This window comes from Eschrichtius robustus, chromosome 3 (assembly GCF_028021215.1).
Source record: "Eschrichtius robustus isolate mEscRob2 chromosome 3, mEscRob2.pri, whole genome shotgun sequence".
Classification (NCBI taxonomy): Eukaryota; Metazoa; Chordata; class Mammalia; order Artiodactyla; family Eschrichtiidae; genus Eschrichtius; species Eschrichtius robustus.
In genome coordinates, this window is record NC_090826.1 from 28814473 (window position 1) to 28830837 (window position 16365).

A 16365-nucleotide genomic window follows, 5' to 3' on the forward strand; every position below is an offset into this window, starting at 1 on the left:
CGTCCACATCTGGAAAATGGCACAGACTGACAACCCCAGCCCCAGCCAGCACTGTATGGGTTGGATATCAATACTGATTAATACCAGGAAATAGACAAACACACACACAGAACTGCAAAACTAAGGTACAGCCCACCCAAGAAAAAGCTTTCACTGAGCCTTAAGCAGCTGAAGGACTTCATCATTCTCATTCACTTCCATCCATTCTTATTTCTAGCGGTTTGTCATTGTATGTTAGGGAGCAGGGGGCAGAAAGGAAGTGTGCAGGTCAGACACATGCTCAAAAGATTATGAAATGGAGCCTAAGTTAGAAAGTATATCCAGCAACTTTTCTAGCCTCCCAAGATGGAATGAGTGTGCATATGTGCGTGTGTGTGCGCGTGTGTGCGTATGAATCTTACCCAACACATTTCTGCCTACCACAAAAGGATTTTAAATTCAAGGTGACTCAACACCTGTCATCCAGTGTGGCAGGTGGGCGATAGAAGCATCAAAGAAATGAATAGGTTTTGAAATGGGAGTAATAAACACCACTGGATTAGCAGGCTGATTAGAAGGGCAATGTCTCACAAACTATGCATGAGAGAGAGGCAGTTATTTTCATGTGAACTCCCAAGCAGTCATTCCTCTGAAACCTACAATTGCCTAAGGGCACAAATCACTGCTAGGGTCCAGTCAAAGGCTTGCTGACCAGAGGCAGGAACAACACCACATCACCAAGATCCAAATGGCTTGTTATAGAATCAAAGGGAAACAGACCAGGGAGAGAACACACACCCCCACAATACTTGACAAATGAAAATCTAGAAAAGCTTGCAAGAGTTCTGGCATTTAGGGCGTTACAAGTACACCCGAAATAAAAGCACTCTCTGTTGCAGCAGCTGTTCAGACAGAGCAAGGGGTAATGTTTACTTAATGCTTCAGGTTGATGGGGGATGTATCATAGTTCAGTCTGTCAGCTGAATATGTGGAACTCCATTTATGTACCCAGAGATAAGATATGTTTGAACAACGACAGAGCACGTCTGAAACAGCCTATTCAACTGGTATGAGTAATTAAGAATAAAGCTCTTAAAAAAAAAAAAAGTCTCAGATATTTGGGAAAGTTACAGAACAGACTGCCATGAATAGCTTTGCTTATATTTGCAGACACTGTTTTCCAAATAGCTGGAAAAATGAACAGATTGTTCTGGGAGGTCGTGTTTCCAATTTGTTCCTAGCTTCCAGTCTGTTCATCAGATAAGAAAGCACAAGGAGAGTCAGCTAATACTCTTCACCAACTGCATCTATCGTCGATTGCGCACAACCACGGTGAGAGGAAAGAAAGCAAAGCTTTCCTGGAATCTCGCCTGAGGTCTTTTCTCTTGACTTCCTTTATTTCACCTTTGTGCTCACTGCAGCCACCACAGGACCCCTAGGTAGCGCATAATTTCCAAGTCCTGAATAAGGCAGGTTTCGCATCGTAATTTACTCGTAGTGCTCAGCCCCGCCCCCCTCATTCAGCATCAACTTGCTGTCTTGGTGGGGAGAACAAACACCAGAGACTGAAGCTAGGGGCTAGGGAGAAAGAAGGCCAGCAGCGTCTCGCGGCCGGTCTGTCTGTCTGGGGATGGAGGGAGCCGCAAGACCAGACCCGGGCCCGAAAGAAGCGGGGTTCAGCCTGAGACTCGAGCTCCGCACCTGCAAAGACAGAAGCAGCTGGCTGCCCTAGCCGGGCCAGGAGCGCCACCTCCGGGTCCCAACACCCGGCCAGCGCACCCCCAGAAACAGCCCGTCCCGCTTGCCTCTCCCCTGAGATCGTGGTCCTCGGCCCGGCAGCCAGCCGCCCCCGGCCACCTACCGGGGCTCAGGGCCACAAAGCGGGGCCCCGGCTCTCGGCGGCCTCCGCCTCCTCCCGGTCCATGGGGTCGGGGCCCCAACCTTCGCTCCCCTCACCCAGGGGAGGAGGAAAAGGAAGAAGGCAATGCGGGCTCCCCACCCGGACAGCTCACTCTCGCCTCAGCCTCCCTGGACAGCGACGGTGGCCGGAAACGCCGCCCCCTCCCACCTCCCGGACTCAACCCGGAAACACACTCTTCATGCTAAACAAGCCCTCCTGTCCCCCCGGAAGCTCAATTCCAGCCGCGAGCCCGAGGGGGAGGAGGGGTAGTGCTGGGGGGCAGAACTACGCACGAGCGAAGGAACCTGGGTCCCCAGGCTGTCGCCTCCCGCTCTCCAGAAGCGGTCTGCACCTTCGCCCGCCCTGCGCGAGCCCCAGGCCCCAGACTCGGGCAATACCCACAAGCAAGATGGCGGCAACGGCAGCACCCCATACGGCTTAGCGCCCAGCTGTGCCATTGGCTAGAGCCTGGAGTGAGGCCGCCGCGGATTGGTCGAGAGTGCTGCGGGGGTGGGGGTGGAGCTGCAGCAGCCAGGAGCCGGGAGTGGGCAACGCGGCGTGAGCAGCGGCCCCAGGCTCCCGGAGCATCGCGCTCGGAGAAGACTTCGCCGCTCGGGGCCGCAGCCTGGTGAGCTCAGTCCCCTACAAGCCCTCCCTTACATCCCAGCCGGGGCCACTCCGAGCCGGCGCCTATCGATGCCGACAGACCCCGGGGACCCTATCGCGACTCCATCGCGCCATATCGCGACATCATCGTGCCTTGTCGAGACTCCATTTTGCCACAGCCCTTCTCAATATATAGCTATATCTTTTTTAAAAATTTGCCCTGTCATCTTTGGGGGCTGTCCCCTGTCGTGATTTTGCCGTGATCTCTCCGTGACATAACCGCGCCATCGTGAAGTGTGATCTCATCGCCGCCCTGTCGTGACTTCATCAATGTCGTGTTGTGACCTGGCTGCGGCGGGACAGGTGGTGACCGTCAGGAACCCTCCTTCCCTTCTCATCTCCCCATCTCAGCAGCCCCTCTTCGATTATCCGGCTTTTGGAGTCTCCGTTGTCCTGGGAGCTACCCGGGACCCCTTCTTGCTTCTCCAGCCCCTGCCGGCGTCCACAGGCTGGTAGCCGGGCAGGGAGGGTGAGGAGAGGGAGCGCAAGGGGTTAATTCTGCTGCTGCTTCTGCTGCTCTGCTGCTGCAGCTTCTGCCCGAGGGAGGGAAAGGAGAGGAGGCAAGGAGCCTGCGGGGGCGACTGAGAGCCCTGGCTGGAGGGATGGGGTCTCCAGAGGGCCCTCTGAGCTTTCCCTGGTCAGCACCTTGCTTCCCCACTTCTGCTGAAGCTTGTCTCCTGTCTCTCCTGAAGAAGGGAGGGGAAAGGAAACCTAGGATGCCCTTTTCCCTCATGCCAGCCTGAGTCCGGATAATCGAACTTCACCCGTGTATGTCTCCATTCCTGTCTGTCCTCACCACTCCCTCCCTGTACGCCTGGTGGAGGGAAACAACACCTGGCCTCTGGTGCCAGGGAGCAGCTGAGCAGTGGGGCCAGCCCCCTCCCACCCCCAGGAGATTGGTGAGGAGAGCTGTCCAGCTGAGCAGCAGGATACATGGTCCTTCTTTCCCACTTTCTGGAGGTGACCTTGGACCAGGGTCCCTTCTTCATCCCTAAGGACTTGAGGGTCCAGCCCCTTAAAGGGGCTCCCCCAAGGGAGGTCAGTCCTGAGGAGTCCATCCCTCTTGATCCTCCCCTCCCTCTGTGCTAATCCCTCCCTCCCTCCCTCCTCCACTCCCACCCCCACCCCTCCTCTGCAGAGGGATGCTCAGTCCCTCTTGTGTTCACAGTTGGGCAAGGCGGGCATCATGGCCTCGGATTGCGAGCCAGCTCTGAACCAGGCAGAGGGCCGAAACCCCACCCTGGAGCGCTACCTGGGAGCCCTCCGTGAGGCCAAGAATGACAGCGAGCAGTTTGCAGCCCTGCTGCTAGTAAGGAACGGACTGACAGTTGGGAGGTGGGAAGGGCTGGGTGGTTGGGCTCCCTAGGAATGGGGTCAACAAGTCCCCAAGGATATATAGGTGGTGCTGGTAACCCTGGAGGCACCAAAGAAGGCCCAAGGCACCTACCTGTGGACTCATTTTTGCTCCCCTGAGTATGGGAGCAAAGGGGAGAATGGGGGTGAATAAAGCTTGTGGCCCTAGGAGCCTTGGAGGAAGCTGAGTGGGTCTGCTCTCTGGGGCGTCCCAGAGCAGATGGGAGCTGACTCATAGGGTTACAGCAGCAGGTAGTAACTAGTGCAGAATACCTGAGGGCTGGGGATGTTTGTTCTGGAGGTGGAGAGAGTAGCAGGACTGGAAGTGACTGGGAAGGGGTCCTAAGGGATGGCCAGGATGGGTATGTAGGTTGCGGGTGAAGGATCTGGTTCGGGGCTTAGCCCTGGAGGAACCCAAGCTGGGGACAGCAGAACAGGAGCTGCAGTGCTGGGAGGGGGGGGTGGTGAAGGGAGGAGGGAGTACAGCCTGCTTGTTTGCCATGGCAACAGGGAGAAGGCTCCAGAGTCAAGGGCTCACACTGCAGCAGAGGAGGTGTTTAGGTGAAATGTAAGAGGAAATGTTTTGACAGGCAGAGCAGGGAGACACAAGAGCCATTTCCCCTGCGAAGGTGGCGGGAATGGATCAGAGACTTCTCTGGAGAGAGCAATTAGGGAGGGACCCCAAATCCTTGGAGAATTTTAAACACTGAGTTCTAAGCCTCTTCCAACTCAGGATGTGGGCATCTAGCTTAGACATCAGGAAGAACTTCCCAACTAACCAGGTAATGAAACGGTAGAATGAGTAGTTGAGGAGGACCTGACCTCCCTTCCACAGGGATCACAGATGAGGGATCCCAGAGGTCACACCTGTCTGCCTCTGGGGAGAAGGAAGGAGCTGGATGAAGTGATCTCTGGGAGACCTCCTGACCCCAGAGTGAATCTTGTTATATAACCTAGTCCTGCTAATGGTCAACCCCCAGAGTGCAAGGGACAGTCTTTGCCACCCCTTCCTTTCATCCTGCTGATAGCACATACCTCCCTTAGGTGACCAAGGCAGTCAAAGCAGGTGACATCGATGCCAAAACTAGGCGGCGGATCTTTGATGCTGTCGGCTTCACCTTCCCCAATCGTCTCCTGACTACCAAGGAGGCGCCGGATGGCTGCCCCGACCATGTTCTCCGGGCCTTGGGTGTGGCCCTGCTGGCCTGCTTCTGCAGTGACCCTGAACTAGCCGCCCATCCCCAGGTCCTGAACAAGATCCCCATCCTTAGCACCTTCCTCACAGCCCGGGGGGACCCTGACGATGCTGCCCGCCGTTCCATGATTGATGACACCTACCAGTGCCTGACAGCTGTGGCAGGCACACCTCGTGGGCCCCGACACCTCATTGCCGGTGGCACCGTGTCTGCCCTGTGTCAGGCATACCTGGGGCATGGCTATGGCTTTGACCAGGCCCTGGCACTCCTGGTGGGGCTGTTGGCCGCTGCTGAGACACAGTGCTGGAAAGAGGGGGAGCCTGACCTGCTGGCTGTTTTGCGGGGCCTCAGCGAAGATTTCCAGAAAGCCGAGGATGCCAGTAAGTTTGAGCTCTGCCAGCTGCTGCCCCTCTTTCTGCCCCCAACAACTGTGCCCTCTGAATGCCTCCGGGATCTGCAGGCCGGGCTGGCACGCATCCTGGGCAGCAAGCTGAGCTCCTGGCAGCGCAACCCAGCACTGAAGCTGGCAGCCCGCCTGGCGCACGCCTGCGGCTCCGACTGGATCCCAGCGGGCAACTCCGGGAGCAAGTTCCTGGCCCTGCTGGTGAATCTGGCATGCGTGGAGGTGCGGCTGGCACTGGAGGAGACAGGCACAGAGGTGAAAGAGGATGTGGTGACCGCTTGCTATGCCCTCATGGAGTTGGGGATCCAGGAATGCACCCGCTGTGAGCAGTCACTGCTTAAGGAGCCACAGAAGGTGCAGCTTGTGAGCGTCATGAAGGAGGCCATCGGGGCTGTCATCCACTACCTGCAGCAGGTGAGGGTGCAGTGCCCCACCTGAGGGGGCCCAGTGTGGGAGGGGGAGTCAGAAGGCAAGGGAAAGGGGGAAGTGAAACCCCGAACCTGGGTATATGGGGAGACAGAGAAGACGCACCTACCTACCTACGGAGGGCTGATCCTGCGGCACTCCAGGGAGTAGTGTGTGGCCAAGCCTCCCTCTCCTTCCCTGAGCCTCCACACAAGCACCATACCACACGCCATATGTGCACTCCCATCACAGTACACACACGCGCGCACACAACACAGAAACCTCCTACTCACAACCCTCCCCCCAGTCCACACACACGAAAGTGAAGCAGTCTGTTTTGTTCAGTCTCCAGCGTGGCCTTACACACATACACATACAAACTTGTCACAGTACAGGGAAAAGGAGCGGGGCTGCCTGCTTCCTGTCCTCCGTGGAGGGTCTGCCGACTCCATTTGATCACCTGCCCCAACATCCCCTCCTCCCTCCTGCCTGAGAGTCCAGCTCGCCTGTCCTGCAGGGGTTCCCTCAGAACTCCGGCCTCTTCAGTAGCCTGCTCCAGCCGCATACCCCACACACCGTGCCAAGCTCCCATTGTCTCATTCTTTCTGATTTAGCCCAAAGTGGGGCTTCTCTCCTGGCCTCCCACCCCAGGTCAGAGCCACTGTAGAGGGAGTGTTTTCTTAGCTTTGGACCTGTGGGTCTCCTTCTAGCCTAGAGATGCTTTAGAGGCTGAGTCCCAGCGAGTGCAGGGGCATGTTGTCTAAAGTCCAGTTCCCTCAGCAGGCGTGCCCTGAGGGCCTGCTCTGTGCCAGCCCCCCGTTGAGTGTGTCCCAACCATGCGCTGGCTTCTGGGTACACGGGGCCTGCCTTTGCAGGGCTCACAGGCCAGAATTCCCTTCTACTTGTGTTATTCCTAGACTGGCCGGCGTGCTGGCCAAGCAGGGGAGGTTCTCTGGTCCTGCTCCATCTCAGGGGAGTCCTTTGGCAACAGGTGGGGCCAGAGAAGCAAAAGGAGCCCTTTGTGTTTGCTTCCGTGCGGATCCTGGGTGCCTGGCTGGCCGAAGAAACCTCATCCCTGCGCAAGGAGGTCTGCCAGCTGCTGCCCTTCCTCGTCCGCTATGCCAAGACCCTCTACGAGGAGGCCGAGGAGGCCAATGACCTCTCCCAGCAGGTGGCCACCTTGGCCATCTCCCCCACGACCCCAGGGCCCACCTGGCCAGGGGATGCTCTCCGGTGAGTTTGTAGTTATGGTCTGTTCAGCCAGAATGTGCTAAAGGAGTAACACAGGGATACCTCCTCTCTCCCCAAACGGGGCTGTGCCGGGCTTCCTGATGGGGGCATGAGATTTAGTAGTATTTCTGTTTGTCGGGGGTGGGGTGAGGGGTTGTTCCCTCAGGACACCTGGGCTTCCTAGTCTCACTTGCCAACCCCAGGTTACTCTGTAAACAGAGAACTGCTATTGAGCATTGACTGCCTGCCAGGCATTTTACTGTACCCTTTACCATTTTGATCTCATTTGGTCCACGCAGCAAATCTAGGACAGAAGTCTCATCCACATCTTCAGGATGAGGAAACTGAGACTCCAGGAGGTTAAAGTAACTTGCCCACACTCACAGCCCAAGTTTGAGCCCAGGCCTGTGCAACTCCGAAGCTTGTGCTCTTTCTGCAGTGCCTACAGAGATGTGTTCTCCTTCTCCCCTACTTCCCTTTCTCTGAGATGGGGTGCCCCCCCAAAATGGAATCCTGGTGCCTTCATTTCTCCCCACACACATCTGTCCCTTCTACCCCCCCAGGCTCCTCCTGCCCGGCTGGTGCCACCTGACGGTCGAAGATGGGCCCCGGGAGATCCTGATCAAGGAGGGGGCCCCCTCACTTCTGTGCAAGTATTTCCTGCAGCAGTGGGAACTCACATCCCCTGGCCATGACACCTCAGTGCTGCCCGACAGTGTGGAGATCAGCCTGCAGACCTGCTGTCACATCTTCCTCAACCTCGTGGTCACTGCACCGGGGCTGATCAAGTGAGGCCGGGGAGGAATTGGAGGAAGCAGGGGTCCTGCTCAAACTTGCCCCAAATCTCAGTCTCCCACTTTGCTTCCCTGTGCCCATGGGTTCCTATTAGTGTTAGAGTGAAAGGGTCTCAGAATGGAGAGAGAGCCACCCCACACAGGGATTTGGTATATGTGGAAGCCCTCTGGGCATGTATGTCTACCTGCTCCAGCCATAACCCAGTCTCTGCTCCCCAGATGCCACGGATGGGGCCCAAAGTTAACTGTTCACCCTGCTGCCTAATTCCTTGCCAAACCCTGGCCTGGTAAAGCTGGGAGCCCAGCATCCCAGGTTTCCGCAGGGCTTGGTCTGGCTCTACTAATCTCCCGCCTCCCATCTTTCGCTCCCTTTCTCCCCAGGCGAGATGCCTGCTTCACTTCTCTAATGAACACCCTGATGGCGTCGCTGCCCGCACTAGTACAGCAGCAGGGGAGGCTGCTTCTGGCTGCCAATGTGGCCACCCTGGGCCTCCTCATGGCCCGGCTCCTTAGCACCTCTCCAGGTAAGCCCTGGGGACCCAGTCCTAACAGATGGAAGCAGAAGACCTGGGTGGACCTGCTAATGTTCTGGGCATAAGTCATCATTTTCTGAAAATGGTTTTACAGAATTTTCCAGTCAAGGAAATCTCTGAAGTGCACCTCCCTCCCCCGCCCCACCCCACCCCACCCTTCTTCCCCAAATGATAACATTTTCTTCCTTCTGAAGCCTTTTAAGGCAAGGTCTGGTGGGTGTAAGTACAGGCCCGCTCCAAGGCACAGGCATAAGCACCTGGAATCCCCAGCAGCCCAAGGAATCTGAATTCTGTGTTTTCAAGGTGGAGCCGCCCCCTCCTAGGCCTTGAGTCAGAAACATGACTTTTCTCCATTGAGGTTTTTCTGTGCTCAGCACCGCACCTCCCTCGTGACAGGCTTCAGCGCTCCTGTGCACTTACCTTCCCCACCTCCCACCTCACTCTGGCTGCATGCGGTGGGTAGGGGCATCCACTTCAGCCCCCTGCCAGCCCTCTGTGTCTCCCACTTTGGCCGTGGGTGTCTGCTTGGGTCCCTCTGTCCCTGCCTGTTCCCTGTACCCCATCTGTCAGGTTGGAGGAGCTGCACAGATGCCTGGGAACAGGGTGTAATGAGCCTGTACCCTCAGCTGCCTCTGTTCCCTGTGCGGGGGGGCCCCAGTAGGGTACCTGGCAGCTGGAAGGGGAGCACGTCCCAGTAGATCAGGAGCTCCCCTCCTCCCTCTAGCCCCTGAGCTCCCTCAGATCCAGGCTGCATCTCCACAGCCCCTGAGTAGAGCCACAGTGCTGGTTCACCCACAAATGCCACCAGGTTAGCCTAACAACCTCGGGAAAGCATCTGCAGTTCAGGAGGCGAACCCCTGCAGGCAGGCGAGCCAAGCCTGGACCCCAGCCCATGGTCCCCTCTGGCACCCTCTTCTGGCCTGAGAATCAAATGGCTGCACCCTCCTCAGCCTATAAAGTGCTAGGCCCAGCAGAAGCTCCCGTCACTACTCAGACTACAGGAGGGTCCGACCACGAGTTAGTGTCCCAAGATTATTACATTTCATTCTCACGACAGAGTTCTAAGATTAGCACTATTGGCCCCATTTTACTAGTGAAGAAACAAGACCCAGAAAAGTGAATTAACCAAGGTCACACACTGAAGTCAGAGGTAGGGTTTGAACGCGGGCAGGCTGATTCCAGGCTATGCTTCGGCTCCTGAGTGTGCCCACCAGGAAGGGAAGGGGCTGGTGAGGCAGCCGGTTCATGCCCCCCTCCCTCCTTGCCTTCCAGCTCTTCAGGGAACACCAGCATCCCGAGGTTTCTTCGCAGCTGCCATCCTCTTCCTGTCGCAATCCCACGTAGCACGGGCCACACCTGGCTCAGACCAGGCGGTGCTGGCCCTGTCCCCCGACTACGAGGGCATCTGGGCAGATCTACAGGAGCTCTGGTTCCTGGGCATGCAGGCCTTCACAGGCTGTGTGCCCCTGCTGCCCTGGCTGGCCCCCGCCGCCCTGCGCTCCCGCTGGCCACAGGAGCTGCTCCAGCTGCTGGGCAGCGTCAGCCCCAACTCTGTCAAGCCTGAAATGGTAGCTGCCTATCAGGGTGTCCTGGTTGAGTTGGCACGGGCCAACCGCCTGTGCCGGGAGGCCATGAGGCTGCAGGCAGGCGAGGAGACGGCCAGCCACTACCACATGGCCGCCCTGGAGCAATGCCTGGCAGAGCCCTGAGGGGGCATCCACTGGGGACAGAGCCGGGGGCGGGTGGCAAGGAAAGGGGGGAGGAGGCATCTCCCCTGAAGCCCCCAAATTGGACCCTCTCCCCCAACTTCCCCCCCAAACATCCCAGCTTTCTGGCTTTTCCGAGGGTAAGGGCATGGTGCCCATCCTTCAAGTGTAGGGAACCGCGTCACGCCCCCTGGGCCCGCTCAGGGGCAGGGATTGGCTTGGAAATCAGCATGGCTGTCCCCGCCAGGCCGGGGGAGGTTGGAGCAGCCCGCAGGGAGGGGGGCACTAGGTGTCATTGTGCCCGATGTCTGGCTCCCTCGCAGGAGGGAGGCCCCCAGATGGGACAGGGCTGGCAGGAGCTGGCTGCTTCAGCCCATGTGCCCTGCCGGCCAGGGCGTGGGCTCCCCTAGACTGGTGCCCCTCTGGACTTCCAGGTCCACGTCCTTTAAATTGGCCACTTGGTTCTTGCACTTGGCCCCCTTGGGCAGAGAGCAGGCTCAGGCCCTTGACATCACAGTTCTTCCTATCAACTTCAGTGACCCAGGGTCTGAACTGCCCCAGCCTTCCAGAGCAACCTGGGGCAGACAGCCCTGGTGGGGGGGTCGGGAAACCTCCTTCCGCCTGAGCTTCCTTGAGGGGACCCAGGAGCCCTTGGATCCTGGTCTCTAAGCTTTTGTGTTGTGTTGCAGCAGAGTGACAGTGAGGGTTGGGGAGTTATTTATTTTGCCTGCCCTTATCCCTGCTTGGACACCTGAGCATCTGATCCCTGTCCCCTTGATGCCTTCTGGCCTGGCTGGAGCCAGGAACCGGAGGGATGCTTTCCCAGAATCCGCATGTTTCCCTAGTGACTGCACCCCATCGCCATCGTGGTGCCTGGCTTTAACTCCCACCCCTGCTTGTGATTCCTCTCTGCAGGGAGACGCGACTGGCGGCTCCAGCAGGGACTACCTTTCTTATGAACCTGATCCCTTGCTTCCCTCTCCCCTTCCCTCCCCCAGTGCGTTCTGTGATCGCCCAGTTCAAAGCTGTGCACATGTGGACACTCAATAAATGTTCATTGGTGACAAGATGGCTCCCGTGTGGTTTGTCCTGCACCTTGTTCCTTCCAGGCCCCAGCAGCTCACAGCACACATGCTCTGCGAAACACACTTCACAAGTGTGATCTCATTCAGAGATGACAAGAATCCAATCCTCCCAAGAATCCAATGAAGCAAGCGTCATCCTGATTCTCCAGGTGAAGAAACTCAAGCAGGGGTAGGTGATTTGTTCAAGGTGTTACAGCCAGTACGTGCCAGAGTCAAGACTCCATGTGGGCCATCCAACTTCTCAGCCCACACCCTTCAGTGCCAGATCAGGTGGCAAACTCATATGTTGATGTGGCAAGGCCTCTGCGGGGGCTCTTGTGCTCCTGTGTACAAATGAAGTTCCGCCCCTCCATGTCAGCAGATTGTGGCCAAGTAGCACTGCCACATCCTCCAATGTTTAACAGGAAGTCAGAAGTCTTAGTGTTTATGTGAAATCTGATTTTGAATGTTGATATTTTTAATTAACTCAGTACTACCCCAACAGAACATCTGCAGGCCAAACGTGACTTTCAGGCAACCAGCTGTTTACTTCTGTTCTATGCCAAGTGAGAAGGGGAAGGGTCTGAGAGCTTCGGCGGAGACTGGACCCAAGTACCCACTGCCTCACCAGGCCTGAACCAAAGCTGTAAGTCTGGAGCCAGACCAGCCTCTGGCCCACGTTCTGCAGACTCTTTTCCACCTAGCCCCTCAAGCCTACAAGCATTGGTTGAGCACATCCTAAGTGCCTACCTGTGGTTGGCTATGCATAGACAGGAACATTCATTTATCTATTGGATGTACTGGAAGTCATGTCCTCGGCATGGAGTCCCTGAAATCCCTGAAAAATATGCCTGGTGTGCCAGGCTAATCAGTTTGGATGTGGGGTCATGCTGAGACTGTGGATTTTTGAGCAGGTTGAATGTGATCCATTTGCATTTTAGAAAGATGACTTCGGCTGCAACAGGGATGACTGCGTCAGGGAGCTCAGAGAGGAAGTAGTAAGTCTGAATTGAGCCAGTGGCAGTGAGGGTGGAGAAAGTATAGGTCAGAGTTAGCTAATTGGGCTTGTGATTAATTGGAAGTGAAGAGGGATAAAGAGGGAAGGATGACTCCCAGGTTCCTGATCTGGGCCAGTGACTGGATAGTGGGGCCATTCACTGTCACAGGGAACACTGAGAGAAAAACAGGTTTGTGTAAAATATAAGCTCATTTTGGTAAATGGTGAATGCATATAGCTTATATCCAGGAGGAAGTTGCTCTCTGCAGTCTGGAGCTCAGAGAGAGGCCTGGGCAAGTGACAGATTTAGGAGTTGTCAGTATAGGGGGTCCTTAAAGTCATGGAAGTGACTGAGATCATCTGGGGAAGTGAAAAGGGAAGAGAAGGGCCCCATAGCCAAAGGCAACTACCCTTGGTCCTTGCTCTCAAAGTACTCTCCCTTGTGCGGTGGGGAGGAAAAACCCTGCATAAAGCCTCAAAATGCAAGGCAGACTGAGCTCTGTACTTTGGTGAGGGATGGTCAGAGAGTTCCTGGCTCTGGAATGGGGAGGGGACTAAGCTAGCAGTGTAAGACCAAGTTTGCTCCTGGTAATTCAGCAGCAAGGGAGAAAGGGGGACCTGAGCTGCAGTTGTGAGATCTAACCACGAGGTGGCGCCTCAGCATCTCCTTGTGCCTGATTTCCCCCACCCTGCAAACAGCCCGGCCCAGAGCAGAAGGTTGTCAAAGGCTGGGAGGAGGGTGGCTGTGTCAACAATACAGGAGGCCGGCCTGAGTCTTTTCTTAACATAAAGTCCAAATGCAAACTCAGGGCTTCCCTGGTGGCACAGTGGTTAAGAACCCGCCTGCCAATGCAGGGGACACGTGTTCGAGCCCTGGTTTGGGAAGATCCCACTTGCCGCGGAGCAACTAAGCCTGTGCGCCACAACTACTGAGACCCGCGTGCCTAGAGCCCATGCTCTGCAACAAGAGAAGCCACCACAATGAGAAGCCTGCGCTCCGCAATGAAGAGTAACCCCCGCTCACTGCAACTAGAGAAAACCCGCGCACAGCAACAAAGACCCAATGCAGCCAAAAATAAAATTAATTAATTTAAAAAAAAACCCCAAAACAAATGCAAACTCACTTTTTGAAAAGAGAGGGAAAGATTTGAGCCTGGGAGAAGAGCAATAGGCCAAGTATGCCAAATGGGAGCCCATGTATGTTTGAACATGCATGCCTATGTGTCAATATATGTCCTGTGTTCCCATGTGTCCCATAAGTGTCTCTGTGCCCTCTGTGTCCAGCAGTGTCTGCACAGGTACCCCTGTGCACATTCCAGGGCTCCACATGTGTGCATGTGTTCCAGAGAGTGGGCAACCAACAATGCCCACCTCCATGCCTCAGAAAGTGAGGCGCCCCTTGGTCCTGAGCAAGAAGGGCAATAGAGTCTGCAACCACAGGACCCGGAAGCTTGAGGAGCCCCCAAAGCAGCAGCAGACCATGCAGAACATCCTAGTAGCCATAAGCGAAATCATTCATTTATCAGGTGACTTCCCCAGATTATACCTGGGTTCTATGTCTAGCTACCCAGGGTCATGTTCACATGGAGGCTTCCTAAAGGATCCCTCAGTAGGCTGAGGGATTCATAAACTCATTCATTCATTCATTCGTCATTTATTAATAAGCGTTTGCTGAGCACCTGCCATGTACCAAGCCCAGCGCTAGACTAGACATATTTTCTCTTTCTCCTTTCATCTTCTTCTTGTGAACTGGTTCATGAGGCAGGAAAGGAAGATTAGGTTCAGCTGCAAGGAGCCTAAAATGCTGGTTACGGTGTTTAAAATCTTTTTCCCCAGATGAGCCATGAGGAGCCGCAGGAGAGTTTTCAGTCAGGAGGTAACATGGTCCAGTCATTTTTGTGGAAGAAGAGATATGAATGAAAGCAGGAGACCATTTGGGGGTGGGGGGTTGTTGCAATGGTCTAGGCAGTGGTTCTCAGACTTGACTTCGCTTCTGAGCCACCTTACAGGCAATGCCTGGGCCCCACTCCCAGAGTTACTGATTCAGTAGGTCTGGGTGGGGTCCACGAACTGGCAAGTTCTTCTAACAAGTTCCCAGATGTTGTAGGTGATGCTGGTCCAGGGACCACACTTCGAGAACTACTGGTCTATGAGGAAGAGTATGGTAGCTTAAGATGCTGACAGAGGATGGAGAGAGATGTTTAAGGATTAGAAATGACAACACTCTATGAGGATTAGCTTATGGAGGTGAGGGAAAGGACAGAGGCTGGGATGGCTCTTCTTAATTTGAAGGATGGTGGTGCCATTTAAAGAACTATAGAACACAGGAGGAGAGGCAGGCTGGGGTTGGTGGTGGGGGCGGAGGAAATGTTGAGCTCAGTTTGGGCCTTGGAAAGTCTCAGATGGCTGCAACAAGGTGTCTGGAGGAAATATCCAGCTGGCAATTGCATCTATGGGTCTGGATTTTTGGTGAGAGATACAGACTGGAGATAACAAGGTTGGGAGATAACAGCAGACAGGTAGTCATTAAAGTCTTGAGAGGGGATGAACTCACTAGTGAAGAGTGTAGATAGGAAGAAAAGGCAGAAGCTGCAACTCTGGGAATGAATAACTGACCTTAAGGATGTGGGTGAAAAGAGGGGAGATAGAAAAGGAGACTGGGGGACTTCCCTGATGGTCCAGTGGTTGAGAATCCACCTTCCAATGCAGAGGACGTGGGTTCGATCCCTGGTCGGGGAACTAAGATCCCACATGCTGCGGGGCAACTAAGCCCATGCTCCACAACTATTTAGCCTGCGCGCTCTGGAGCCCACGCCACCACTAGAGAGAAGCCCGCGTGCCTCAACGAAGATCCCACATGCCACAACTAAGACCCAAAGCAGCCAAATAAATAAATAAATATTTTTTTAAAAAAAGAAAGAAAAGAAGACTTAGAAATGGTCAGATTAGAAAGGAGGAGAAAGAAGCAAGAAGAGGTTGTCTTAAGCTGCAGGGAAGTAGGGTGAGGAAACCTAAGGAAGTCACTGGGCAGGCAGCTCTTCCTGTCATTCTGGCCTTCCCAAGCCTACTGGAGAGAGCAGGAGAGCCCCAGAGCTAGGCACAGGCATCATCAACCTCGCTGCTCCTGGACGTCTCCCAAAGGGGTCCACCGACCTGCATGCATTCACTGTCACACATACACCAGTCCTGGAGCCTGATGTCTAATGTCCTGTGGCTGAAGTTGAGGGTCGGGGGAAGAGGGGTCTCACCATTGACTCACATATCCACACATATAGACACACACACACACACACACACAAACATACTCTTGACCTCTGATCTGTCCTAGGCATGAGGTTGCAGAGCTGCCCAATTTTGCTTCGTTTACCACCCTAGCTGGTGGTTCCACCTTCTGGAAAGTTCTTAGTGATGAAACCTTGCCTGCTTCTAGCCTCCTCATTCCCCCAAAGCCTCCCAGGCTGAGATGACCCAGACCTGAGCTCTGCAGCTGCCGTGTGCCTTCTGGGATGCCCTCCTCAAGTCTCTTCCACATACCTCCCATGGGTTAATGGTGTCACCTCTATCTCCCTTTCTCCTCTAATTTAGCTCAATATTTTTACCTTTACTTTCTCATCTTCCACTTCATTAGAAAGGGGCCTAAGAAAACATCTCGTCCTCTCTTCCTTCCCATACCTTTTTTTTTAAATAATTAAAAAAAAAATTTTGGCCATGCCGCATGGCGTGTGGGATCTTAGTTCCCTGGCCAGTGATTGAACCCACGCCCCTTGCATTGGAAGCACACAGTCTCAACCACTGGACCGCCAGGGAAGTCCCCCTCCCATACTTTTTTTTTTTTTTAAAATGAGGATCTTGAATCAGATGCGTATGTTTGATTTATTTATTTATTTATTTATTTAGGCTGTGTTGGGTCTTCGTTTCTGTGCGAGGGTTTTCTCCAGCTGTGGCGAGCGGGGGCCACTCTTCATCGTGGTGCGCGGGCCTCTCACTGTCGCGGCCTCTCCCGTTGCGGAGCACAGGCTCCAGACGCGCAGGCTCAGTAGTTGTGGCTCACGGGCTTAGTTGCTCTGCGGCATGTGGGATCCTCCCAAACCAGGGCTCAAACCCGTGTCCCCTGCATTGGCAGGCAGATTCCCAACCAC

At 55.1% G+C, this 16365-nt stretch overlaps 2 protein-coding genes across 6 annotated transcripts in view; one reads left to right on the plus strand and one right to left on the minus strand.

Moving 5' to 3' along the window:
* KIAA0319L (KIAA0319 like) overlaps positions 1–2271 on the minus strand; it is a 110393-nt gene extending 108122 nt beyond the window's left edge. Inside the window, exon 1 of one of the 4 annotated variants that reach the window (XM_068539489.1) lies at positions 2173–2271. The gene's annotated coding sequence lies outside the window, so the exon portion shown is untranslated. Of the gene's footprint in view, positions 1–1840; positions 2037–2172 lie in introns of those variants that run through there. The other 3 variants (XM_068539488.1, XM_068539490.1, XM_068539492.1) reach the window with 3 other exon arrangements.
* NCDN (neurochondrin) lies at positions 2116–11232 on the plus strand. 2 transcript variants are annotated; one of them, XM_068539493.1, is made up of 7 exons: positions 2116–2848; positions 3714–3854; positions 4943–5911; positions 6894–7135; positions 7696–7920; positions 8308–8450; positions 9732–11232. In XM_068539493.1, the coding sequence occupies exons 1-7, from the start codon at positions 2816–2818 to the stop codon at positions 10166–10168; spliced, it is 2190 nt and encodes a 729-aa protein (XP_068395594.1). In that variant the 5' UTR covers positions 2116–2815; the 3' UTR covers positions 10169–11232. The 2 variants fall into 2 exon arrangements, with proteins under 2 accessions (XP_068395594.1, XP_068395595.1); XM_068539494.1 differs by lacking the exon at positions 8308–8450 and having other exon boundaries at positions 9732–10154.
* The last annotated feature ends 5133 nt before the right edge of the window (positions 11233–16365 follow it).